General features: G+C 44.2%; 1 protein-coding gene across 2 annotated transcripts in view; it reads left to right on the top strand.

Annotated features, from left to right (window-relative positions):
* The window catches only part of RASGEF1A (RasGEF domain family member 1A), a 153,941-nt gene that overhangs the window by 70,892 nt on the left and 56,252 nt on the right, over positions 1–26,797 (top strand). For both annotated transcript variants that reach the window (XM_058189075.1, XM_058189074.1), the window contains exons 3-4: positions 8,517–8,645; positions 20,218–20,355. In XM_058189075.1, the coding sequence (XP_058045058.1) occupies positions 8,517–8,645; positions 20,218–20,355 (267 nt within the window). The remainder of the gene's footprint in view (positions 1–8,516; positions 8,646–20,217; positions 20,356–26,797) is intronic.

Raw genomic sequence — 26,797 nt, 5'->3', positions numbered from 1 at the left:
AGAGCTGATAGTGCCGGCTAATTAAGCCATCATTCAGACGGAGGCGGAGGAGGACAGAACACCCTATACCATTTCAGGCAAGTGGCTGTCCAGTCTTTTCTTAAAAACCTCCAGTCCAACCCACAACTTCTGAAGGCAAGCTCATCCATCTTGGCTTCTTGGAGACCCTGGACATGTTCATTTTGTCCACTTAATCTGCAAAACGCTTCTCATCTGCCTCTAAAAAAGGGCTTCTCAAACTTGGCAAATTTCAGTGGTCCGGATTAGGAGGAGTTGATTTTACATCACTGCTCTTTGATTTGTTTTTATCCACCCACTACGTAAGTGGAACAACTTGCCTCCAGAAGTTGTGGATGCCCCAACACTTAAAGTTTTTAAGATGAGATTAGACAATCTCATGGGATAGGGCAGTGATGGTTAACCTTTTTGGTGCTGAGTGCCCAAAGCCCATGTGCGAGTGTCCGAACCCCCAAAATGCAATGCAAGCGCACCCCTGTGCATGTGCCCCACCCACCCCTGAACTGCATTTTAGCTTTCAGGTTGGCGCAGGAGGCTCTCCAGGCCCAAAACAGGGCATGGGGGGCACGTGCACGAATCCGCATAATGCAATGCGAGCACCCCCATGCATGCACACATGTCCCCCACAAAGGTGCCTTGCCCTCCACGCATGCAACCCCCCCCAACGCATGCACCCCGGCCATCCCAGAACTCTGTTTTGGCTTCCAGGTTGGTGCAGGAGGCTTTCCAGGCCCAAAATGGGATGGGGGGCACGCACATGCAAACCCCCAAAATGCAATGCGGGCACCCCCCAGCGCATGTGCTCCGCCCCCCACCGAGCATGCGTCCTGCCCCCCCACACACAGCATGTGCTGCAGAGACCCAAAGACCAGCTGGCTGGCAGGAGGCACACATGCATGCATGGGAGCTGGGCTGGGAGCAACCGCTGGCGTGCCCACAGAGAGGGACATGCGTGCCATAGGTTCGCCATCAAGGGAACCTGAGCAGGGGATTGAATTAGAACAGTGGTTCTCAATCTTTATAGTGCTGTGACTCCTTTAATACAATTCCCCATGATGTGGCGACCCCTTTAATACAATTCCCCACAATGTGGCGACCCCAACCATAAAATTATTTTCATTTTGAATTTATCGCACCTGAAGCCATATTGGCTGGCGATCTGAACTGCTTGCAATTGCCTTGAGGACAGAGGCATTAAAACGGAGACTCCTCCCCTATTAAGTTTATTGCTCCTGAAGCCAGATTAGGCTAGCGATTGGGAGTGATTGCAGCTGGCTTGAGAGGGAAACATCAGAGCAAAGATTTCTCTCTTTTTTAATTCATTACGCCTGAAGCCGAATTCGGCTAGCGATTTGAAGAACCCTGCAGCTGGCTTGTGGAGTCAACCATTGGAGCGCAATTCTTCGACTCGCAAGTATACTTCCCATATTTCTGATGGTCTTAGGCGACCCCTGGCAAATCGTCATTCGACCCCCAATGGGGTCCCGACCCACAGGTTAAGAACCGCTGAATTAGAAGATCTCCAAGGTCCCTTTCCAACTCTGTTATTCCCTTACTCCATTACGTAATATGGACGAGAAGAAATGGGCTTGAACTCAACCCTTAGAAGGGAAGGTTGTGGAAACACCAGCTAACACTTGTTGGGTTGTGTTTACCCGACACGTAGAACTGTTAGCCAGCAAAGGCAGGGAGGAGGAAAAGAAAATGAGGCAATTGTCATTTCTGAACAATTTGTGCTTGATTGTCCTCTCCTTGCGACCTACATCAATAATCTGTCACATCCAGTCAGCTATCTCCATGCAAGCAGACAGATCAGGCAGGGGCTAGGTTTGCCTTCCTGTCTGTGGCCGAAGGTTGGTCCTTATTTTCATTGCATACAACAGCCAGCATTCATTTCAAGACTTCCTCCGTGGAGGTCTGCTTATCTGCTCCTCACTCACCCAACCCATACATGGTGTTTGTGTGTGTGTGTGTGTGTGTGTGTGTGTGTGTGCATCTGTGGGTGTGGGTGTTTAAACAGTCTGTCCTCTTGTAGAGCTGTTTTTGCAGATTAAATTAGGGACATTTGCTTGATCCACTTGGAAACTTTTCAACGGTTATATCGAGGTAGTATTCTTTTACCTTTGCTACCGGTTCACAGATGTGAGTACACGCACGGGCCTTCCGTGCATGCACAGAGTGTCAAAAATGGGGCGTGATGTCGTCTGGGAGGATGGGTGGAGCCTCCTGCAGCCGCCGCTACTGGTTTGCCGGAACCGGATAGAACTGGCTAAATACCACCACTGGGTTATATCCTGCGCCCAGGTTTGCAGTTCCCAATAATTCTAGTTTTTAAGGTAGCCTTCAACTTACAACAGTTTGGTTAGGGAACAAAGTTAGAAGGGCGCTGAAAAAAAAGGGACTTATGACCATTTTTCACACTTACGACCGTTTCGGTATCCCCCAAGGACACATGATCAAAATTCAGAGGCTTGGCAACGGACTCATATTTATGACGGTCGCAGCGTCCCGGGGTCACATGATGATCCCATTTTTGTGATCTTCCAACAAGCAAAGTCAAGGGGGGAAAGCCAGATTCACTTAGCAACCTTCTTTCTAATGTAATAAGTGCAATGATTCGTTTAACAACTGTGACAAGAAAGGTTTACAAAATGAAGCGCAACTCACTTAACAAACGTCTGGCTTAATAGCAAAACCATTAGGTTCAATTGTAGTCATAAGTCGAAGACTACCTGTGTACAAGGGTGAAATGCTTCCGGTTCGGACCGGATCACTTGATCCGATAGCGATGGCGGCGGGTGGTTCAGGGAACCGGTAGCAAAAATTCCTGCCTCCCCCCTCCCCCCCACCCAGCTAAGCCGCGCAATCATCAGAGGGTTTTTTTTTTTTTAAACTTTTAAAGGCATTTTTTCTTCAGCCAAAAAAATGCTTTTAAAAGTAAAAAAAAAAAAGCCTCTGATGATCACATGGCTCAGCTGGGATCGTCAGAACCCTGTCAAAACATTTTTTCCACAACCTCTTCAGCCGAAAAGGTTTTAAAAAAATGCTTTTAAAAGGTTCTGGCAATCAGGCAACTGGGATTGTCAGAACCCGTTAAAAGCATATTTTCTACAACCTCTGTGATCGAAGAGGTTGTAGAAAAAAATTCTTTTAAAAGTAAAAAAAAAAAAACGTTGGCCACGCCCACCCAGTCATATTACTCCCCACCAAGCCACTCCCACAGAACTGGTAGTAACAAATTTTACATTTCACCCCTGCCTGTGTAGCATTTTGAAGCCTACCCACCTTTTCAAAATTTGGCAAACTTGGATACAGGGCTGGGAAGTGGCTCACCAGGCTAATGCAGCCTGTTATTAACACACAGCTGCCTGCAATTACAATTACTGCAGGCTCGAGTCCCACCAGGCCCAAGGTTGACTCAGCCTTCCATCCTTTATAAGGTAGGTAAAATGAGGACCCAGATTGTTGGGGGGGCAATAAGTTGACTCTGTATATAATATACAAATGGATGAGACTATTGCCTTACACACTGTAAGCCGCCCTGAGTCTTCGGAGAAGGGCGGGATATAAATTCAAATTTTTAAAAAAAAGCCATGATAAGATAAAAAGAAGAACAAAAAAAAATAGTATTTGAGAGGTTGCCCCAAAGAGGAGGAGGTCAACCTATTCGCCAAAACTCCTGAAGACAGGAGAAGAAACAATGGATGGAAACTAATCAAGGAGAGAAGCAACCTAGAACTAAGGAGAAATTTCCTGGCAGTGAGGACAATTAACTGGTGGAACGGCTTGCCTCCAGGAGTTGTGAGTGCTCCATCAAGACGTGATGGGTGGAAACTAATCAAGGACAGAAACAACCTAGAAATAAGGAGAAATTTCTTGACAGAACAATTAACCAGTGGAACAGTTTGCCTTGAGAAGTTGTGGGTGCTCCATCACTGGAGGCTTTCAAAAAGAGACTGTTCTGTTTCCCTCCCCCAATACTCCCAACAAAGAGTCAGTCAAAGGCCTCCTTTTCTAATTTATTTACATAGATAAATGTTCTGGCCACGTCTACCCACGGGCCTGCCAAGTCTCTGGAGATAACGAGGAAATTATAGATAAGGCCAGAATTACTCACGAATATATTCTTCCCTCCACTGATACAGTTTGCCCGCGCAAATTCACTGCTTTGGCCAAGACAAAAAACCAGGAAGTTCCGCCTCCTTTTTATAGTCTCTGCAGATGTCACTGCATGACCATCATTCTTTGGCTTTGTCCCAACGCTTCCTCTGCTGCGCGCGCCGGTCACATCTGCGCAGTCTTGCATCACTTGGGGCACTCTTGCATCACTTGGGGCGTTGCCAAATCAGAAGAAGGCCTGGGAGAATCAGGCCTTGCCAGCCCCTCCTCCTTCCTTTGGGTGGGTGCCAGGGAGGGAGAGGGCCCAGGAGAAGCAGGCCTTGCCAGGTCTTCTCCCTCACTTTCTGAATCATCCGAGTCCAGGAGTCCGAGTCCAGGAACCTGGGTCACAACAGAGACTGGACAACCATTTGTCAGAAATAGTATAGGGCAGGGGTGAAATCTACTTAGCTTCCCTACCGGTTTGGAAGCGCACATGCTGTGTGTGCGCATTCGCTCCGTTCGCATGCACAACATCATCATGTCCGATTTTTGACCCTCTGTGCAGGCGCAAAGCCTTCTGCGCATGTGCAGAGGGTCAAAAACAGGCTACTTCCTCATGGGCGCAGCCTCGTGCTGCCGCCGCTACTGGTTCACTGAACTGTGCGCTACAGCCACTGCCGGTTCGTGCAAGCCAGACAGGACCAGCTGCATTTCACCACTGGTATAGGGTCTCCTGCTTGAGCAGGGTGTTGGACTACAAGACCTCCGATGTCCCTTCCAACTCTGTTCTTCTGGTCTGCTTAGTTCGAGCCCTACTATATGCAGTTTGGAGGGTGCACACAACTCCAGCAACGAAATAATCCCACCTGTCTTTCTTTGCAATAACTTCCAAATTAAAATGTAAGCATTAAAGGTAAGCAGTTCGTTCGGATTTGTGCACAAAAAGGTCAGAGAATGTAAATCAGGAATATGGACCTCGGGGGGGGGGGGAGTTTTTTTTCTTTTTTTCTTTCGAGAGCTAATCGGGAGTTCCTAGAAACAGATTGAGCCAAGATCCATTACAACCGGTCGGTGGTGAAGGACGCTAAATGAAAAGGGCTCTCAGACAGATGCAACCGAAGTCTGGCTTTGGTTTGGAAGAGAGGCGCAGAAGCTTCCCCATGACAAAAAAACTTCAAAGAATCAAAGCTAGGGAAAAAAAGCTTGGCGTCCTATTTCGGCTTCTTTCACCACAGCTGCTCAAAGCTGCGCAAAGCGTTCAAAAGGCCTGTTTTGCAAAAAAAAACAAAAAAAAAAAAACCAGATCCCGCACAAACAAAACCCATCAATTTGAAGCGTCAGGCCAGTTCCCGTCTTTTGCAAGATTTGGACAGCTGTCAAAAACTGTCCCCGGCTTTCACACGTGCCTGTGTGTTTGCAGGCACACAATGACACCGCTTCTAAAGGGTCGGCCAGGGAGGCAAATCAGCTGTCCCGTGCTGCCCACATGTGTGTAAATAACACAGCTAACTTTCAAAGCAGCCTCACAAGTCTTTGTTTGATTGTTGAGGGAAGAAAAGTCGATCTGGTTCAGTTCCAAGCCAGGAGAAAGACACTGCAAACGTGGAGGCTGATTGGAAAGATGGTTTATTGATGAAGCAGAACCACATGAGTTTGTGATTCTGGGCAGGTGACCACATGGAGTTGAGAGTGAAGAGTATTTATATCTTCTCTCGGGCTTTGCAGTTGAACTTCCTGTTCCTGTGCGAGAACTTTGCACTTGAACTTCCTGTTCCTGTGCAAGAACGTGTATTCTATTGGCTGTTGTAGGGGTCATAGCTGGCTCTGTAGGTTGTCTGAGCTCCCAGGTTTGGTTGAAGTTTGGACTGCTGATGCAATGAAGGGGCTTGTTGGGCAATTCCTATTGTGGCTGAGGGCTAATCCTACCTTTGTTCAGATCTTGGTGCAGGGAATTTTTGCCTATGAATAGAGCTACCTAGATACTTGGCTTCTTTCAATAAGCTCTTTAACTCTTGAGTGCTGACATCTGCTGAGGGCTATTAAGAAAGACTTGGGGGTGCCTTTCTCCCTCTAAAACAACATGTTTCTCAATTTCTCATCCAGGGAAATATAATATCCTGCCTTTTAAAATATTTCATTCTTCTAGGAGAAGGGTAGGCAGCGGTGGGCTGCTACCGGTTCACATCGGTTTGGGCAAACCGGTAGTTCTGATAATCAGCTGGCCCTGCCCACCTGCCTTCTTGTCCTGCCTTTTGGTGCTTGGGAAAATAGGTTGACCTCCCTCTTCTTTGGGAGGGGGTCTCAACTCTGCCCGCCCTATTTTAAGGTTCTCAACCAAAGCTTGACTTGAGAGCCAAAACCATGGAAGGGCATAGAGAATCAGATTTTGTGTGAATGCATTTCTGGTGTTTTAAGCCTCCTTGTTATGGAGTATGTCAGGGGTCTCCAACCTTGGTCCCTTTAAGACTTGTGGACTTCAACTCCCAGAGTCCCTCAGCCAGCAAAGCTGGCTGAGGAACTCTGGGAGTTGAAGTCCACAAGTCTTAAAGTTGCCAAGGTTGGAGACCTCTGGAATATATAAAATCATCCTGTGGCTAGCTCTGAGACTATGTTTTTGTCAACTCAAAAGAGATTCTTGCCTTTAATGTGTATCTGGGAAGCTCTGCAGAGATCCGCCTTAATGAGCTGCTTCATCTTGATAGAGCATTGATTTGACACTTTCCAGCAGAGCATTGATGTGATATTTTCTGGGGATGCTTTGATCTGTTTTGGAGTTGTGTTGTCTGCATTTCTGTTAGTTGATAGGGGAGAGGGATGTTTGCCGCCTCTGATTGGTGTTAATGCTGTTATTGACAATTTTGTTCCACAAGCTGCCAGGGAAGATTGATAGCTCAAAATAAGGAAAATGTTTTTGAGCCAATGAGGACCCAGATTGTTGGGGGCGATATGCTGACTTTGTAAACTGCTTAGAGAGGCCTGTAAAGCAATATGAAGAAGTATATAAATCTAAGTGCTTTTGCTATTGCTATTGACTCAGCCTTCCATCCTTCCAAGCAGGGGTGCTATTCAGCAGGTTCTGACAGGTTCTGGAGAACCGGTAGCGGAAATTTTGAGTAGTTCAGAGAACCGGCAAATGCCACCTCCGGCTGGCCCCAGAGTGGGGTGGGAATGGAGATTTTGCAATATCCTTCCCCCAGAAATGAGGAGAGAATGGGGATTCTGCAGTAGCCTTCCTCTGGAGTGGGGTGGGAATGGAGATTTTGCAGTATCCTTCCCCTGCCACGCCCACCAAACCAGGCCCACAGAACCGGTAGTAAAAAAATTGAATCCCACCATTGCTTCCAAGGTTGGTAAAATGAGGACTCAAGATTGTTTGGGGGCAATAGGCTGGCTCTGTAAACCGCTTAGAGAGGGCTACAAAAGTACTATGAAGCGGTATATAAGTCTAAGTGCTATTGCTATCTATCTATCTATCTATCTATCTATCTATCTATCTATCTATCTATCTATCTATCCATCCATCCATCCATCCATCCATCCATCCATCCATCCATCCATCCATCCATCCATCCATCTATCTATCTATCTATCTATCTATCTATCTATCTATCTATCTATCTATCTATCTCACCAGGCTCAAGGTTGACTGAGCTTTCAATCCTTCTGAGGTTGGGGAAATGAGGACCTAGATTGTTGGGGGCAATATGCCGACTCTGTAAACTGCTTAGAGAGGGCTGTAAAAGCACTATGAAGCGGTATATAAGTATCACCATTTTTTCAAAAGAGAAGTGTCCAATCCTCCTTCAAGGCAAGCTTGACGCCTTCACAGACCCTTCCATGGGGTTTTCTTGGCCTCTCGTCAACTAATCTTTAGAAGTCTCTCATCAGGGTGTGTGTGTGTGTGTGTGTGTGTGTGTGTGTGTGTCTAAGCTTTGGAAGCCATACTAGGCCGAAGGCTTCCACATGCTGCCACTTTCTCCTGTGTGGGAAAGTAGGAGAAGTGGGGTGGGGTTTGGTACAAGGGGCCATTAGACATAATAACATTCTTCCTGCCGGTCAAGGTCAGGCCAAGACGGCATCTGGAAAAGGAGTGGTCGGAGTGATGCCTCGAGATGGGACGGTTGGTGATTGGAGCACGTGATGCGCAGAGGAGTTAAGGGTGGGGGAGAGGTCTGGGGTTTTCTACTACTGAGGGAAAACCTGGATCTCCAGATTCGGAGTTTATCCAGCTGTGCCAGTTTACCTATGCTAGTAAAAGAACTTTGAAAGATGTTTGCCTCAGAGTCTTTTCTGCAGGAGGGGGTTTTCTGGAACGTTTGACAATGTGTGGGTAGTTTTCAGGGGGAAATCAATCTTAAAGTTCCTTTCTGTTTCCTTCTCCCGTCTTTTTGATGCAGAGGACATACATTTTCACCTTCCTTCTGAGCTCCCGTGTCTTCATTCATCCCCATGAGCTCTTGGCTAAAGTTGGACACCTCTGCTTGAAGCAGAAGCAACAGCTGGAGACTGGAGTCGAAGCAGACAAGGTAAGGGAGCAATCAAGTTGTTCCCCGATCTTAGCTTTGCATGTTCTTTCCTTCTGCAGTGACATCTAACTTTACTAATGGACAAACAGGCCCTTCACTCAATGGCATGAATTAATGAGCACAATGCCGGACGATAGAGGTCTTTTATACCCTATATTTATATTGAATGATTGGAACTTCCTTACCTATTGTAATTTTTTAGGCTAGAGTAATGTTACTTTTCTGTATAAGAGTTGAATAAAACTTGTTGGGAAACCGGAATAAGCTAGTTTCTGGGCTAAGAGCTTGCGTACTGCGGGGTCCTTGATGTTCTCTGAGCTTGGTGGTTTTCTTGCAGATGTTTCATTACCAAACTAGGTAACAACAGGGTTAGGGTTAGCTAGCACTGCTAGCACTGATGATGTTACCTAGTTTGATAATGAAACTGTCGTGTCCCACTCCTCCGCTGACGGCCGGGTCAGGGAAATCCGAATCAGGCTTGCCTCTGCAGCTCTGCCCAAAGTCCTAGCAAAGTCCTCAAAGCAGGCAGGAGACCAGAAAGTGACTTCAGCAAGATAAGTTCGACTTTGCCTGACTCAGAGACTGCCAGAAAGCAGATCCTTTATATAGGCCATGGGGTGTGGCTCCATGACTCAGCACTCATTAAGGCCTGCCCCTCCCTTCCTTCTGTTGCCTCCGCCTATCCAGTCTTCTGATGCGAGGGTCACTCCAATCAGCAGCTGTTGGAAATAAACCTTCCTCAGGCTCACATGCTGTGGAGGAGGGGGAGGGGTCTAGCTGCTCCGTTTGCCTGGGCATGGAGCCAGGGCTGGGGCCGGGGGGTGCTCCCTCCTCTGCAGCCTGCTTGGGCATGGAGCCAGGGCTGGGACTGGGAGGTGCCCCCTCCTCTTCAGCTTGTCTGGGCATGGAGCCAGGACTGGGGCCGGGAGGCATACATTCCTCTGTGTTCGGGAGCAGATAAGAAGGCCCCGGCTGCTGTGAGAGCGGGCAAGACACAACAGAAACGTCTGCAAAGTCATAGAGCAACAAGGAGTTTAACCCTGAGTTACAGATGTTCTCTTCTAGCTTGTTTACTGTTTCAGGTGTCAATTTGCAATACCACAATTCTGCCCAAATTGCTAGACACAGTCTCTCTCTCGGTTTCATTCTGCAGGTCAACACTCAATGAATTTGGACAGATTTTGACGTAAGCATGAATTATTCAAAAACTGAAAGAGGCAAATTTGGCTTCTGAAATACTCCTGAATCCACTTTAATTGGCAAACAAAAACCTAGAATAACTTTTCCAATTTTAATCAATATTACAAGCCATGCACCCAAAATGTTTAAACGGGGGCTGTGCAATTGTTAGATTCTATCTTCAAGGAGGGGCTCCAGATATTCAAAGTAAAATATGCAAAGTGCTTGCGTCTCTTCCTAATTTTGTGCACCCCCTGCTTTCAGACCTTACATACACACTGTTGTTTAATTCATGCTCCAGAAGCACATCCTGAAGGAAAGACTTGTAGAGACAGGATATAGAGCAGCGGTTCGCAACCTGTGGGTCAGGACCCCGTTGGGGGTCGAATGACAATTTGCCAGGGGTCGCCTAAGACCATCGGAAATATGGGAAGTATACTTGCGAGTCGAAGAATCAAGCTCCAATGGTTGACTCCACAAGCTAGCTGCAGGCTCTTCAAATCGCTAGCCAAATTCGGCTTCAGGCGCGATGAATTAAAAAAGAGAGAAATCTTTGCTCTGATGTCTCCCTCTCAAGCCAGCTGAATCACTTCCAATCGCTAGCCTAATCTAGGTTCAGGCGTGATAAACTTAATAGGGGAGGAGTCTCCACTTTAATGCTTCCGTCCTCAAGGCAATCACAAGCAGTTCAGATCGCTAGCCAATACGGCTTCAGGCGCGATAAATTCAAAACGAAAATAATTTTACGGTTGGGGTCGCCACATTGTGGGGAATTGTATTAAAGGGGTCGCAGCATTATAAAGGTTGAGAACCACTGATATAGAGTATCTGGAGAGTCAAATGATCCATTTGGATACATTCATGTTTCTTCTCTGGACCTAAAATTATGCATGTCCATAAGCTCACAATAAATTAAAAACCTTACCATTGTGTAGCCCTTAAACTTTCTCTGATTCTAATCACACCACTATTAAGTATGAAGGATATTAAAGGGAGAAGCAACCTGGAAGTAAGGAGAAATTTCCTGACAGTGAGAACAATTAATCAATGGAACAACTTGCTTCCAGAAGTTGTGGGTGATCCATCATTGGAGGCTTTTCAGAAGAGACTGGACAGCCATTTGTCTGGAATGGTAGAGGGTCTCCTGCTTCAGCAGAGGGTATGACTAGAAGACCTCCAAGATCCCTTCCAACCCTATTGTTCTATGTTCAATGCTCAGTCAACCTGAACTGAGTTATATTGGAGCAATGTTTTTATTTCCGTTTCGATATGCTTCCCAAGAGGGGATTAGAAAAAGAGAAGCTGTGCAAAGACAAAGCCAGAAGAGATTGGGAGGATAAGATTTCATTAACTTGGGAGGTGGTGGGGGGAACCTATTTGCAAAGCTTAACAGAGGCATCCGGTGTCTCTTGCTATTGAGACTCTGAATGTTCCTAACTGAAACATTGAAATGGGATATAGAAACGTGTCTTGCATTTCTTTCAGCTCCTCCAACTAATAAATAGAAAAGTTTAACTTTTAAATGTCTATGGAAATTTTCAGTCATACAGGTCATGGTTGTCCCAAAGGTGCTTTTTCAGGTGACCTCAATGACTCTCTAAAAGAATGCAAATGGTCAGCTGTCTGCAAGGAGTATAAACCCTTCCATTCCCCACCATCCAGTTAGAGCTGAAGAAGCTTCTTGGATGACAAGCAAAACATCTTCAAGGAAAAACAAAGAAAGTCCAGCTGACTCTTGGGAAAAGAAAAATATTGTGGTCCACCACAGCCTGAGGAGCTGGCAATGGAGTCGGACAGTGAGGAGGCTGGGGAGGACAATGGGTCAGTCCTGGAGTCAGGGAAAGGCCCAGACGAGGGCTCTGCATTGGAGGCAGAGATGGGGCCAGGGCCATCTGGAGCGATGCGTGGACTCTGGAGCCTCCAGAGGCGGACAGCAGAGAGGCAGAGGAACAGGAAGAGCCTGTTCCTAGTGCACATGTACAAAGAGCTGCCAGAAGGCAAGAGCAGCTAAAGCAAAAAGGACGACTCGAGAGTAAGGCTAGGAGATGATTGGCCCCTCCCATAAGGCTTACAGCAAAGGCTCTTGGGCTCTTTGTAGGAAAGCAACGTTGCTACATCTGTTTCCATTCGGCATCTCTTGTTTCCAAACTTTGTGGGGCTTTGCCAAGAAAAGCCTTTGGCAGGGTGCCAAAAAAGATAAAGGTTTGTGATAAGGCCGAAGAACTTTTTCTGAAGGATTTGTTTTGGAATTAATTTGGACTAAGCTGGGAATGAAGTGATTTTCAGCTGTTATAATAAAATAGGTTTGTTTAAGTGTGTCTTTTATGCCTAAGTGAGCCTAGGTCACAAGAAAAACACCTTTGGGTTCAACTTTTAAAATATATGTTTTAATCAACAGCACCATGATTTTTTTAAAAACCCAAATGTTGAAAATAATTTAAAAAAAACAGTAAGGTAAGGATATCAATCAAAAGGGACCATGGTGCAAAATAGGGACGGTTTACCCACACACCTTGCGGAGCGATAAAAATATTGGCAGAAACACTGTATGAAAATCAAAGCTGGCCGATGGTTGTGTAAGTAGAAACATTGGCAAGAGAACCCCGTGTTGTTGTTGTTCCGTGCTAAACTACTTGTCATTCCCACGTGAGCGCCACCAGCAACTAGCGAAATCTCAAAGAAGCTGTTCCAAACCGTAAACCGGCAGATTAAAAGCAAACTTGAGCGCTGCTCAGATCAACTTGGGTGGCTTGACGTGACAAGGAGACATCTCAAATCCCCAGCTTTATTACACCTTCAGTGCGTTATGTGAACCTTGCCAAGGATGGTTAAGCAGAAAATAAACAGGAAATCCATCTGAGGGTTCAGGAAACAATCCTAATATAATAGTAAGGTGGAATCGACATGGTTGCTGAAAAAGTACAGTGTGTTGTGACCCAGGCCCAAGTAGGTAGTAATAAACTTAGTCCGTGGAAAAACAACAGCTTATTCGAACAGCTGGGAATTACTTCATTCCCAGCGTCGTTCAACTCAAAGTAAAACAAATGCCTCCCAACACAAATTCCTCAGTTATCTCACAAACCTTAGTCCAATTAGGCAAACTGCCAAAGGCCCTTCCTGGCAAACGTCCAGAAGCCACAAAAACAAAGACATATACGAAGCAGAAGACGAAGCAGAAGACGCTGCTACAACGTTGTTTTCCGGCAAAGCCGAAACACCAATGCTGGTATGTTTTAAGCCTTATGGGAGGGGCCAATCATCTCTTGGCCCTACTCCCGAGTTGTCCTCTCTGCTTGAGCTGCTCTTGCCTTCTGGCAGCTCTTCTCATGCGTGCATTAGGAACAGGCTCCTCCTGTTCCTCTGCCTCACTACTATCAGTCTCTGGAGGCTCTGGAGTCCGCACCTCACTTCCTGATGGCCCTGGCCTCACCTCAGCCTCATAGCTATCCGATTCCGTTGCCAGCTCCATAGGCTGCTGATGGACCACAACACTGTGTTTCCCCGAAAATAAGGCCCTGTCTTATATTTTTTTGAACTCTGAAATAAGCTCTTGGCCTTATTGCCATGCGCTCAGAAGTCTTATTTGGGGGAAACAGGGTAGAACATTAAAACATATATGACTACAGCAAGTCGTGCATATACGACTTACGACAGTTGGTTTGGTGATCATTTGAAGTTACGGCAGCATTGAAAAAAAGGGAGTTACAGCTATTTTTCCTACTGATGACCACTGCAATCACAGGATGGTCATGTGATCAGAAGTTGGACGCAACTGGCATGTATTTATGACGGTTGCAAAGTCCCGGGGGTCACAAGATCCCCTTTGGCAACCTTCTGACAAAAAAAGTCGGTGGGGAAGCAATTATTCAATCAACAACCATGTGACTAGCTTTACAACTGCAGTGATTCTCTTAACAACTCCAAGAAAGGTTGTAACATGTGGCAAAACTCACTTACCCAAGCGCCTTGCTTAGCAATGGAAATTTTGGCCTCATTTGTGCTCATACGTCAAGCACTGCCTAGAGTAGCTAGGTTACCCATATCCCAGACAGTTAACAGGGAACAATTTTCTTAATATCTTCACTTTGTTCTTGTTTGTTGTATATAAACAACATTGCTTCAAAACATGCCCTTGTGCAACACACCAATGTGTTACAAAATCGGGAACAAGCATCTGACTTGTTCTTTAAATGTCAAATCCCAGTTATAAGAGTTTGATCTGTTTCAAGGCATCATGTTTACTCTGGGTCCGAAGCGATTTTACAAATACACAGAGGTAGTTATGACTCTTCATATTCATCTACCGGTATCAAACGCAAGAAGGAGCATGCATTTCAGGCAACAGCTCTTCGAACCAAGCTGGATTCTACAGACGGATATGTAATATTTTCCTGGAAACAATCTCAGTTGCCCTTGTTTTGTTCTAGGGTCCCTTTTTACAGTATTTACTTCCCTGTCTAGCTTTGTGGAGTTCCATCCGATCACTAAACAACTCTGATTCTGCAGAGATTTTTTTTGAGTTCAGCCAGAGGTGGTATTCAGCTGGTTTGGATTGGTTTGGGAAACCGGTCGCTCCAATGATCCATTGGCCCCGTCCACCCGGCCCCGCTCTATCTTGTCCTTTATTTCCTGCTTTTTAGCTCATCTCAATCGCGTGGCACAGCTGATTTTCCCCCCCCTCGCTGTTCTACTTATCGTTGCTGACTTGGACGGTAAGCAGTTGAGTTTGTAAATGCTCCATTTTCATTGCTGTGCGCAAGCACCTTAGGCGCGCGCAAAGCCCATGCTCTTTGAACTGCTGGTTAAACTGGCAGCATCCCACCACTGAGTTCAACCAAAATACTAAATGCTGCCTGTGTTAGTAAGAGTGAAAGAAAGTCAGCAATCTGTTTAAACTTGATCCCTGGAAATTTAGGGGGAAAATGGGGGATTGGACCATGTTCTACCACCTCTCCTTCCTGACCACCTTGTAAGCCTATGAAGTCCTCGGTATCTAGCTTGATGTTCCTTCTCTATGCTCCTTTTACTTCAACAAAGAGACCTAGAGTTTTTGGGGAGCGTTTGAAGAAGTTTCAAGTCCAGTCTTTTGCAAATGATGATGATGATGATGATGGGGATTCAATAAAGTGTTTGAGCAGGGGGTTGGACTAGAAGACGTCCAAGCTCCCTCCCAGCTCTATTCTGATGGATTGATTTATTTTTTATTTATTTATTTAATTTTGTCATAACAATATACACAAGCATAACACAAAAGATTATATAATATATAAACATATATATGAGGAGAAACAAGGTAGTATAAGAATAGAATAGAATAGAATAGAATAGAATTTTATTGGCCAAGTGTGATTGGACACACAAGGAATTTGTCTTTGGTGCATATGTTCTCGGTGTTCATAAAAGAAAAGATACGTTCATCAAGGTACAACATTTACAACACAATTGATGGTCAATATATCAATATAAATCATAAGGATTGCCAGCAACAAGTTATAGTCATACAGTCATAAGTGGAAAGAGATTGGTGATGGGAACTATGAAACGATTAATAGTAGTGCAGATTCAGTAAATAGTCTGACAGTGTTGAGGGAATTATTTGTTTAGCAGAGTGATGGCCTTCGGGAAAAAACTGTTCTTGTGTCTAGTTGTTCTGGTGTGCAGTGCTCTATAGCGTCGTTTTGAGGGTAGGAGTTGAAACAGTTTATGTCCAGGATGCGAGGGATCTGCAAATATTTTCACGGCTCTCTTCTTGATTCGTGCAGTATACAGGTCCTCAATGGAAGGCAAGTATATATATATACAGGGGAAGAAACAATAGGACAGGAACGGTAGGCACGTTTGTGCTCTTATGCACGCCCCTTAGAGTCCTCTTAGGAATGTGGTGAGGTCAACAGTGGATAGATTTTGAATAAAGCTTTTGGGGTTATGAGAAGAGACCACAGAGTCAGGTAATGCATTCCAAGCATAGATAATTCTGTTACAGAAATCGTGTTTTCTGCAATCTAAACTGGAGCAGTTGACATTAAGTTTAAATCTGTTGGTAGCTCTTGTGTTATTGTAGTTGAAACTGAAGTAGTCATTGGCAGGAAGGACATTACAACGGAATGATTCTATGAGCTAAACCAGGTCCTGTCGAAGGCGACGAAGTTCCAAGTTTTCTAGACCCAGGATATCAAGTCTGGTGGGATAAGGTATTTTATTGGTTACGGAGGAGTGGAGAACTCTTCTCATAAAATACCTTTGGACACGCTCAACTGTATTGATATCAGATATATGGTATGGGTTCCAGACAGGCGAGCAGTAATCAAGAATTGGCTTAGCAAATGTTTTATATGCTCTGGTCAGTAGCGTGGTGTTTTTGGAAAAGAAGCTACGTAGAATTAAGTTAACAACTCTTAGAGCCTTTTTTGCTATATAGTTGCAGTGGGCTTTGGCACTTAGATCATTAGATATAAAAACTCCAAGGTCTTTGACAGGGTGGGGGTGTGATTGATGATGGTGTCATCCAAAATCAAAAGTGTTGGATGCCACAAGAAGGGAAGTGGAACAAACTCGTTGAAGCCACCCGCTTAGGACGAAAGGGACGTAAGGTTCACCCTATTACCTGAGAAATCATTTGAAATTTTCCAGAGTTCAAATTTGGACAATTATAAATGAGATCCCCAACTCTCCTGTGACTTAGCAGGAGGCAAGTAACCTAGTTGAGAACACCAAGTTTGGGGTGTCTGAAGAACTTCACAATAGGTAGCAGCAGTTCCTTCCATGTTTTTGCCAGGGAGAACACATGATGGAGGTCTCCACAAAGGACAAAAATCTGAGCTAAATTCAGAGTCTCACTCAGAAAAAAACAAAACCAAAAAACCCCCCCAACTTTTTCATTTGCTAAGACTCAATGAAGAATTTACGGAATTATTATCTCTTTCATTAATTAAATGTGAAACTCAGTCAATTGATCATTTAAAAATGTGTCACAAATACCATTGACTGGTGCTGATGGTTGATACGGGTTGCTGCCAGCATCCTAGGTATCAACTATCTTCTTAAAATAAATGATGTTCCAAGTAGTGCAGTTTTTTGCAGTTCCACTGCCGTTATTGCAGGAAGCTGCAATTTCTTGATGTGTTTTGTAAAATTCTTGGACATGGTACTAAAGGCCCTGATGACAATGGGTATCACTGTTACATGTTTCATCCATAGCCATGTAGAGTTTCGATGGCCAGATTATTATTATCTCTTTTATTCATGAAACATGAAACTCAGTCAACTGAACATTTAAAAATGCATCACAAATGGTTGATAATAAATAAAGCTAATGTTTGATATGGGTTGCTGCCAGCATCCTAGCTTTCAACCAAGTATCATCTTAAGATGTACGATATTCCGAGTAGCGCAGTTTTTTGCAGTTCCACTGGTGTTATTGCAGGAAGCTGCAATTTCTTTTTTTTGTTTGTTTGTTTAAATACTTTTTATTTTTTAAAAAAACAACAAGAAGAAGACATATACTAATATAAAACATATATTCCTTCTTTACATCAGCTTCGTATCGGTATTCCTCTATTATTTACATTTCTACCCTCTCGTTTTCTTTAATTATACTTATCTTTTTGTCCCATTATCCCTTATTTCTGTATATATTCTATCATTCCTATCATTATAACAATACATTTTCTTTCATGAACTACCTTTTGTTTTGTGACCTTTTCCCCTTTTTTGTCATTTACCATTTCTAATGTCTATCCAATTATACAATTTATTCCATACTATATAATATTCCATATCTTCCTTTTCTTTTATCTCCTTTGTTAATTTATCCATCTCAGCACAGTCCAGAATTTTCCTTATCACTTCCTCCTCCGATGGTATGTTCTCATTTTTCCAGTTCTGTGCATAAGATATTCTTGCGGCTGTTATTATGTGTAAAATTAGATAACTTATTTCTTTACTATATTTCCTATTGAGTATTCCCAGCAAAAAGGTCCCTGTTCTAATATATTACATTATAATTATAATTATTATTAAAGCAGAAGCCCAACTTAAACCGAGCATTCTCTTGTAGAGGAAATTCTAAAAAAAATACATCTTCCTTTTTCTCGTAAAGGGAATTGGATTAATTTGGCATCTCTCTCAATTCCCAAGCAAGGGTGCACAGCACAGAAGGAATAACCCGTTTTCCTTCCTCTTTAGAAAGAGGGAGAAACAGTCATGAACTTTTCAGCTGATCTGATTAGAAGGCTGAACAAAGGAAGTCCCTGCTTCTCACCGCTTCGTTCAAAGAAATCTCTCTACTCACCCCCAGAACAAGCATTTAAGCATTTCCCTTCCTTGAGAACTAGCTTTCTGTTAATACCCAGCCATCAATATGAATATAAAGAAACAGGATGAAGTTTATGACAACAATGGGGACCAGGAGCAATGAACAAAATGCCCTGTGACCAAGGGGGGACCAGAAAGTCCACCACTTCAGGACCACACCCTTCAGGAACTGGTTGACTGACTCAATAAGGAAGCATATTTCCAACTCTCTCCAACAATGCCCCATTGAAATCTGATCGTCTTTGAATTCAAGCTATTGTCCAATAAAGCTGGAGGAACTATCTCTCTACAAATTTGATAACTCTAGGAAGAGTTGTGTGTTTTTCTTCTTCTGAAGAAGTTCTTCCATCCCTTGGTCAACCATTGAGTGGTGTGCTAGGGTGGTCCATTCACAGGAATGGCGCTGTCCAGAAAGTCAAGGTGCGGGTCGCCACCATGCAAAGTCACAAGAAGTTTTTGTTGTGTTATCTCCTGGATTAAGCTTTGATTGTACAGCTGTGGCCATCCTGCCTTTTTTATTTTTGACCCTTCCCACCATGGATGCCCCTGTGATGGGGGCCCTATTCCTGACAGTTAGAACAATGGATCAGTGGAACAACTTGCCTCCAGAAGTTGTGAGTGCTCTTAAAAACACTGGAAGCTTTTAAGAAGAGATTGGACAACCATTTGTCTGAAATGATATAGGGACCTCCAAGGTCCCTTCCAACTCTGTTACCCCTATCCCTATTCCTATTCCTACTCTGTTACCCCTATCCCTATCCCTATCCCTACTCCTGTTACCCCTATTCCTACTCTACTCTACTCTACTCTACTCTACTCTACTCTACTCTACTCTACTCTACTCTACTCTACTCTACTCTACTCTACACTCTGTTCTCTCTTCTCTTCTCTTCTCTTCTCTTCTCTTCTATTCTGTTGTATTCTATTCTCTAATGAAATTAAGACAAAAAATAATTTTGATTTGATCTCATTGACGTATCTACTTAATTCATTATTAATTTGCACGATTGACCTCAAGTCATGCATTTAATATTTTTCTCGCCCTTCTCCATATTAAAAACCCGAATCCCACTGCAAATTCTGAAGATGTTCAAGGAACACAGCCCACTTTGTCCAGGGATAATGTGACCAGTGCTTTTTGTTCTCTTGTATAAAAATTGCACAGATATACCCCCATTTGAAAATGCTGAAAACTCTCACTCACTTCAAAACGCAGGCACCAGCCTGATATTTGTACTGGTTTTAGAGGAGTTGAAAAGCTTCAAGCTAAGTGAGCCCGAAGGATCCTTTTTCCAAGGAGTGTAAAATAGCACTTAGATTTGCTAATGTTTTTCACCGGGAGCCTTTTAAATCCTTCCTTGCCGTGTCCAATTCATTTCATGTTTCTTTGTGCTGCAGCCTCTTCTTTTAACTCAGGGTGTTGGCAGTGTGCTGGGATAAGCATTTATGGATACCTATAATCTTTCTCTTTATAAACAAATTTCAAAACCAAGCCGATTTAGAAGACCAGCTTAGGTCTAACATAACGCAGTATACGGAATGTTATTTCAGAATATTCTATAACCAAATGGGAAGGGACCTTGGAGGTCTTCCAGTCCAACCCACTGATCAAGCAGGAGAACTGGACAAATGGCTGTCCAATCTCTTCTTAAAAGCCTCCAGTGGTGGAGCAGCCACAACTTCTGGAAGCAAAGAGTAAACAAATACAGATTTCTCTTTTCCTTTGTTTTATTTCTCCCTTTTTCTAATTGATGGTTCAAAATTTGGTGTCAGGAACCAAATGAGTTTGTTCAAATGAGTACACGTTTATTCCATGCTAGCTCTCTACAAGAATCTGAGCTACTAACGGTCAAAGCCCATTGGCAGTAGATAAGAGTCAACAGAATTTAAGGAAGGCTGGATTTAAATCTCTTGTGGGCATGAAAGGACTCGAGGCTGATGATGCACTTGACCCCTCTCTCACTCTCACACCCTGGTCATCGCCTACATTTGGCACTGAACAGCATCCCAAGGTTGGCCGAATTTCAGTATTAGGAAGATGTTTGGTACCCTGATTAACAAACTCCCTGTTCTCGTTTAGGGGAAGCTCAAGGCCTTTGCAGCGAAGATAATCCAGCTTCTGAAAGAATGGACCGAAACATTTCCGTATGACTTCCAGGATGAGAAATCCATGAAGGAGCTAAAGGAAATTGCTCACCGGATCACCCAGTGTGACGAGGTAAGGAAGAAAAAAGAATGAGTGGTGAGAAAGAAAGAAAAAAAAAGCTCACTGCTACCAACCCATGTATTAACTTGTCAAAGGGAAAAATATTTATTGGTAGCGGTAGATTTATGTCTGAGGCAGCACTGAGACAGACAGACTGCGGACTGTAATTTGCCCTACGCAGTTGGGACTTGGATCCGAAGGATCTTTTGGTGCACATTCATGTTTCGCAACATATTTTGCTCTTTCAAAGCCCAGCAAAGATATAACAAAACTAGAAGGAAAAATTTAACTTTAAAATTTAACAGCGATTAGAAATGCAGTACTGCAGGCTAACTCTGCCCACAGCCTGGAGTTTGATCCTGACCGGTTCAAAGTTGACTCAGCCTTCCATCCTTCTGAAGTCAGTAAAATGAGGACCCAGATTGTTGGGTGTAAGAGGCTGACTCTGTAAACCGCTTAGAGAGGGCTGTAAAAGAGCTATAATGTGGTATATAAGTCTAAGGGCTATTGCTATTGACTCAGCCTTCCTTCCTTCCTTCCTTCCTTCCTTCCTTCCTTCCTTCCTTCCTTCCTTCCCTCCCTCCCTCCCTCCCTCCCTCCCTTCACTGGTTAGAATGCAGTATTGCAGGCTAACTCTGCCCACTGCCAGGAATTTGATTTTGATCAGCATAAGGTCGACTCAGTCTTCCATCCTTCTGAGAGTAATAAAATGTGCACCCATTGCTGGAGGCAAGAGGCTGACTGTGTAAACCACTTAGAGAGACTGTAAAAGCACTGTGAAGTGGTATATAAGTCTAAGTGCTATTGCTATCTTCCTTCCTTCCTTCCTTCCTTCCTTCCTTCCTTCCTTCCTTCCTTCCTTCCTTCCCAGTACCCAGATTCTTGGGGGCAAAAAGATGACTCTGCAAACCGCTTAGAGAGGGCTGTGAAGCACTGTGAAAGCTGTATATAAATCTAAGTGCAATTGCTATTGCTGTTTAAACCCGTCTTTTCAAGAATGCTTTATTGCAGAGCTAAACGGTTTTTTAAAAACAAAAAACAAAAAAACCCCAATGCATTGAATCAGCTGCCAGAATAGTATCATGTGTTGCTCTTGATAGCCACAATTATTTATTGGTTGTGGGAACGCATCCCAGGCTTCTGATTTGATTGCTGCCTTTTCTCCCATTCTTTTCTGGAAAGCAAACAGCCTCCTCCTTTTGCTACCTAACATTGCTGCTGTGGTGTTTGCTCGCTCCCAAGACAGGAGCTTGAATCGATGGTTCTAAACAGCGTAAGGATTTATGGATCCTTAATCTTCCCTTCCTAGAGACATTAAGCAAAGAAGAAGCCAGAAATGGGATAAACACAACAGACAGAATCCAAACTCCCATTAGGAAGGCATTAGTGTAAGATTTTGGCCAGCAGTGTTTCTCTGCACATTATTTGGCAGAAGGGGTTCAGATCAGGGATGGGCTTCAAATATTTTAGCAAGGGGTTCTCTGCCCGGTTGCTGGGTGGGCGTGGCCATGATGGGCGTGGCCTAGTCAGCCTCCTGCACCATGGCAGGGGGGGTCTTTTTGCCACCCCTGGGCTCTGGAGGCTTTCCTTGAGCCTCCGGGAGGCTCTGGAGGCCCTCTGGAGGCCGGAAACAGGCCCGTTTCTGGCCTTCCCGAACTTCCGGTAGGCTCATTTTTCGCCCTCCCCGAGCCTCCGTGCACACCCTGCACTTACCTGCATTGAAAACGGGCCACGTGAGGACTCCTGGGAGGGAAGGGGTGGGGTGAGCGAGGCCAGCCAGGAATGGGATTTGGGGGTTCTCCAAACTGCTCAGAATCTTAGCTAGAGGTTCTCCCAAACCTCCGCGAACTCCCAGGAGCCCACCCCTGGTTCAGATGTCCCAAAGGTTTTTTTTCAAGAGACAACTGAAAACAGTCTTCTTGAAGACATTTCACTTTTCATCCAAGAAGCTTCTTCAGTTCTGAGTTAGAACAGTGCTGACTCAGAACTGAAGAAGCTTTTTAGATGAGAAGTGAAATGTCTTCAAGGAAAAACAAAGGAAGTCCACTTGCCTTTTGAAAAAGGACCTTCGGGACAACCACGACCTGGATGACTGAGAATCTCCGCAGACAAGGGGTTCAGACCTGACGAAGCACCTCTTTGCAACTCATTAAAGCAGCCCAATTTTTTGACGGCTGCTTTGAAAGAACCTAATCTTTGTTTTAGTTCCGACCAAATCTCCTCCAGCAGCTCAGTTTGCGTGGATGAATGTTTGCACTCGCCTTCATATGAGGGCCAAGATGTTTGTACTTCCCCAGGGGAAGAGCGTTCTCTTTTTGGGGCTCCTGCCCTGTGGAATGAACTACCCGTGGGGCTAAGCTTACTCCCTGATCTTCGGACCTTTAAGCGCGAGCTTAAGACTTTTTTCTTTCATCAAGCAGGGCTGGCCTAATGATAAATTTTAATTGAGGGTTTTTTAGTGGGGTTTTTAGCGGGATTATTCTATTTTATAATTTTATCTACGTATTTTAAATATTCAGCTCATGGAATCAGATTTTTAATTATATATTGTATTTTAATTTTTTTATATATGTGTTTTATCTATGCTGTACACTGCCCTGAGTATTCGGAGAAGGGCGGTATAAAAATTTGAACAATAAATAAATAAATAAATAAGTGATTTTTGAAGCACGCGCCACGCGGCTATTAAGTCATGCAAAATGTAAAGATAATATTTTTTTTAAAAAAAAATAAAGAATATGATGTTTTGAGATTGCTCATAAAGCTTTAAGGGTAATTGAGTCTGTGCTTATTAAAAATAACTAATAGCTATAAAGCAGACAGTGCCTTTGATGATTAAAGTTGATGCTTAACTATTAAGAGTCTCGTCAGCCAGACATGTTCCGATTCGTAAGTCCAGCTGTTTACTGGAATGTCACATCTTGAGTGGGGAGAAGCCACCGTGGAGATCATATGGAGGATGATTAAAAACATGCTTGCAAGAACATGCTTTCAAAACTGGTAGACTCCAAGGAAATTCTTGTTTTCTTTGGCAGTCAGGATTCATTCGCTGCTTTTCCCAAAATAGGCCTCCTGTGGGTGAGGCCACATCTGATTAAAGAAAAGGTGGCATAAAAAGGCCCAGAAAGGCGAAGACAGAAAACTGGTTTTGTGGTTTTCATTGCTTTTAATGGTGTAAGTCGTCCAGAGTTGCTTCAAAGCAAGATGGGCGGGCAAACAAAATTAAATTTTAAAAAAGTTTAAAAAGGAAAAGGAAAAAAAAAATAAGCTGGCAATAAAAAACTAAACAGGGTAAGAAGCAGGGGTGAAATGTAAAATTTGTTACTACTGGTTCTGTGGGCGTGGCTTGGTGGGGGGGGGTAATGTAACTGGGTGGGCGTGGCCAACTTTTTTTTTTTACTTTTAAAAGCATTTTTTCGGCTGAAGAGGTTGTAGAAAAAATGCTGGCTCTCCAACTTGGTCCCTTTAAGACTTGTGGACTTCAACTCCCAGATTCCCTCAGCCAGCAAAGCTGGCTGAGGAACTCTGGGAGTTGGAAGTCCACAAGTCTTAAAGGGACCAAGGTTGGAGACCCCTGTTTTAAAAGGGCCTCTGGTGGCTCAACAGACTAAAGCAGTCTGTTATTAACACAGCTGCTTGCAATTACTGCAAGTTCAAGTCCCACCAGGCCCAAGGTTGACTCAACCTTCCATCCTTTATAAGGTAGATTGTTGGGGGCAATAAAAGCTGACTTTGTATATAATATACAAATGAATGAAGACTATTGCTTAACACAATGTAAGCCACCCTGAGTCTTCGGAGAAGGGCGGGATATACATTCAAATAAAAAATAAAAAATAATTTTAAAAAAAGGCTCCTCTGATGATCCCAGGTGAGTTGCCTGATCGTCAGAGGCTTTTCTTTTCTTTTAAAAGCATTTTTTTCCTTTAAAAGAAAAAAAAAGCCTCTGACGATCAGGCAACTCACCTGGGATCATCAGAGGAGCCTTTTAAAAGCATTTTTTTCTACAACCTCTTCAGCCGACGATCCCAGCTGAGCTGCGCGATCATCAGAGGCTTTTAAAATGCTTTTAAAAATAAACAAAAAACAAAAACCTCTAGTGATCGCGTGGCTCAGCTGGGCAAGGGGGGTGGTGGTGGCAAGGATTTTGATACCGGTTCTCCAGACCACCTACCGCCATTACTACTGGATCGGGCAATCCGATCCAAACTGGGAGCATTTCACCCCTGGTCAGAAGTGGCAGTATTGGGACGCAGCACCAATAGGAAATTCTAGGGTTTTCCTGATGGAACAATTAATCAGTGGAATGGCTTGACTCCAGAAATTGTGGATGCTCCACCACTGGAGGTTTCTAAGAAGAGATTGGACAACTGTTTGTCTGAAATGGTATAGGGTCTCCTGATGAAGCAGAAGGTTGGACTAGAAGACCTCCAAGGTCCCTTCCAACTCTGTTATTCTGGTCTAATAGAATCTAACCCGAGTTTCCACTGGAAAGTCAAAAACATCCTAAGCTTAAGAAACCGAAAGTCTAATGTGGCCGGGAATAATGTACAAACCTATCCCCATTTTATTTATTTTTGTTCTAATAAACTCACGGTTCCTAGTCCCGAAATTCACGAAATTCAAATTAAATTGGAAATGGATGCATGTTAGAAATATGCAGTGCTTTCAATTCAAGGCAAGGTGATGCTTTCAAAGCAAGCCAACCAGTGGTGGGATTCAAGTTTTTTTACTATCGGTTCTGTGGGCGTGGCTTGGTGGGCGTGGCATGGCTTGGTGGGCATGGCAGGGGAAGGATTCATTTCCTCCCGATCAGCTGAGACTTGGGAGGCAGAGAATAGATGGGGGCAGGGCCAGTCAGAGGTGGTATTTTCCGGTTCTCCGAACTACTCAAAATTTCCACTACCGGTTCTCCAGAACCGGTCAGAACCTGCTGAATACCACTTCTGAAGCCAATTTCACACCTCAGCATGGCCCAAACCACCTCTTTGCATTCGAATCTAAATCATCACACAGCCCTCATCAGCCTATTCAGGGTCATGTGGTCCCGTGGAAGAGAAACCAACTCTATAAATGTCCCAGGCTTACTTCCAAAGTTAGGGAGATAAACCATTAATCCAGGTCTCTGCACTTTTCAATTTAAAGCCACGACCAATTAAATCCAGTGAGAATGTGCCATTGTTCAGGAACCCTGACAAATGTCAATGGCCCAAAGCTAGACAAGCCAAAAATTAAATATTAGCTCTGGCTAGAATATGTACCCCCTCCCCCCAACAGATGCTCAAGAAATTACAGGAACATAGATGCCAATGCTCACTAGGTGGAGAAGCAGAAATATAAATAATTTAACCTTTCAAAGTTACAAGATGTTCCCATCTGCGTGGCAAGGGGTAAATTAAGACAACAGGGGAAGGTTTAAAGTGGATATATCCTCTTTGAGATGATGGGTTTATTTTTCTAAATGATTATTTGCAGGGATTGTTTTGATTTTACATCAGATGTTTTAGAAATGTTGTCTCTTTTCTTGCTTCATCAAACTGTTTTGTTTCAGCAAGATGGTCTTCTGAACCAAAGTAGCAGGTCAAGCAAGGATGTCCAACCTTGGCAATTTTTAAGACTTGGGGACTTCAACTCCCAGAATTCCCCAGCCAGCAGGTGTGCTAGCTGAAGAATTCTGGGAGTTGAAGTCCACAGGTCTTAAAGGCGCCAAGGTTGGACAACCCTGGTGTAAAACCATGCATGCTATATCTTTACCTATAAGTTAAAGGTAAAGGTTCCCCCACACATGCATGCTAGTCGTTCCCAATTCTAGGAGGCGGTGCTCATCTCTATTATAAAGCCGAAGAGTCAGTGCTGTCCGAAGACGTCTCTGTGGTCATGTGGCCAGCATGACTAAACGCCGAAGGCGCACAGAACGCTGTTACCTTCTCACCAAAGATGGTCCCTATTTTTCTACTTGCATTTTTTACGTGCTTTCGAACTGCTAGGTTGGCAGAAGCTGGGACAAGTAATGGGAGCTCACCCCTGTTACATGGCGCTAGGGATTCGAACCACTGAACTGCCGACCTTTTGATCGACAAGCTTAGCCACTGAGCCACCACGTCCCTTGTGACTCCCTATAGCCATGATGGCGAACCTATGCTATGCGCGTCCAAAGTGGCACACGGAGCCATGTTGCCCGGCACATGCAGGGGCATCTCTTCCTCTTCCGGGTTTCTGGCACGCATGCGCACATGACAAGCAGCTGGCCTTTTTGCATGCGGCGGTGCCGGAAACTAGAAGAGGTGGTCTTGCATTTTCCTGCGTGAACATGCACGCCGGCCAGCTGATCACCATGTGTGCGCGCGCGCCAGAAACCTGGAACAGTAGCTGGTTGAAACCGGAAGTTCAGTAGCTGAAACCGGAAGTTCATTTTCAAACGCGCGCATGCGACCAGGTTGTGGTCCAGGCGTGC

Source organism: Ahaetulla prasina, chromosome 6, assembly GCF_028640845.1.
Source record: "Ahaetulla prasina isolate Xishuangbanna chromosome 6, ASM2864084v1, whole genome shotgun sequence".
In the NCBI taxonomy this organism is placed as follows: Eukaryota; Metazoa; Chordata; class Lepidosauria; order Squamata; family Colubridae; genus Ahaetulla; species Ahaetulla prasina.
This window is presented reverse-complemented; position numbering and strand designations above follow the sequence as displayed.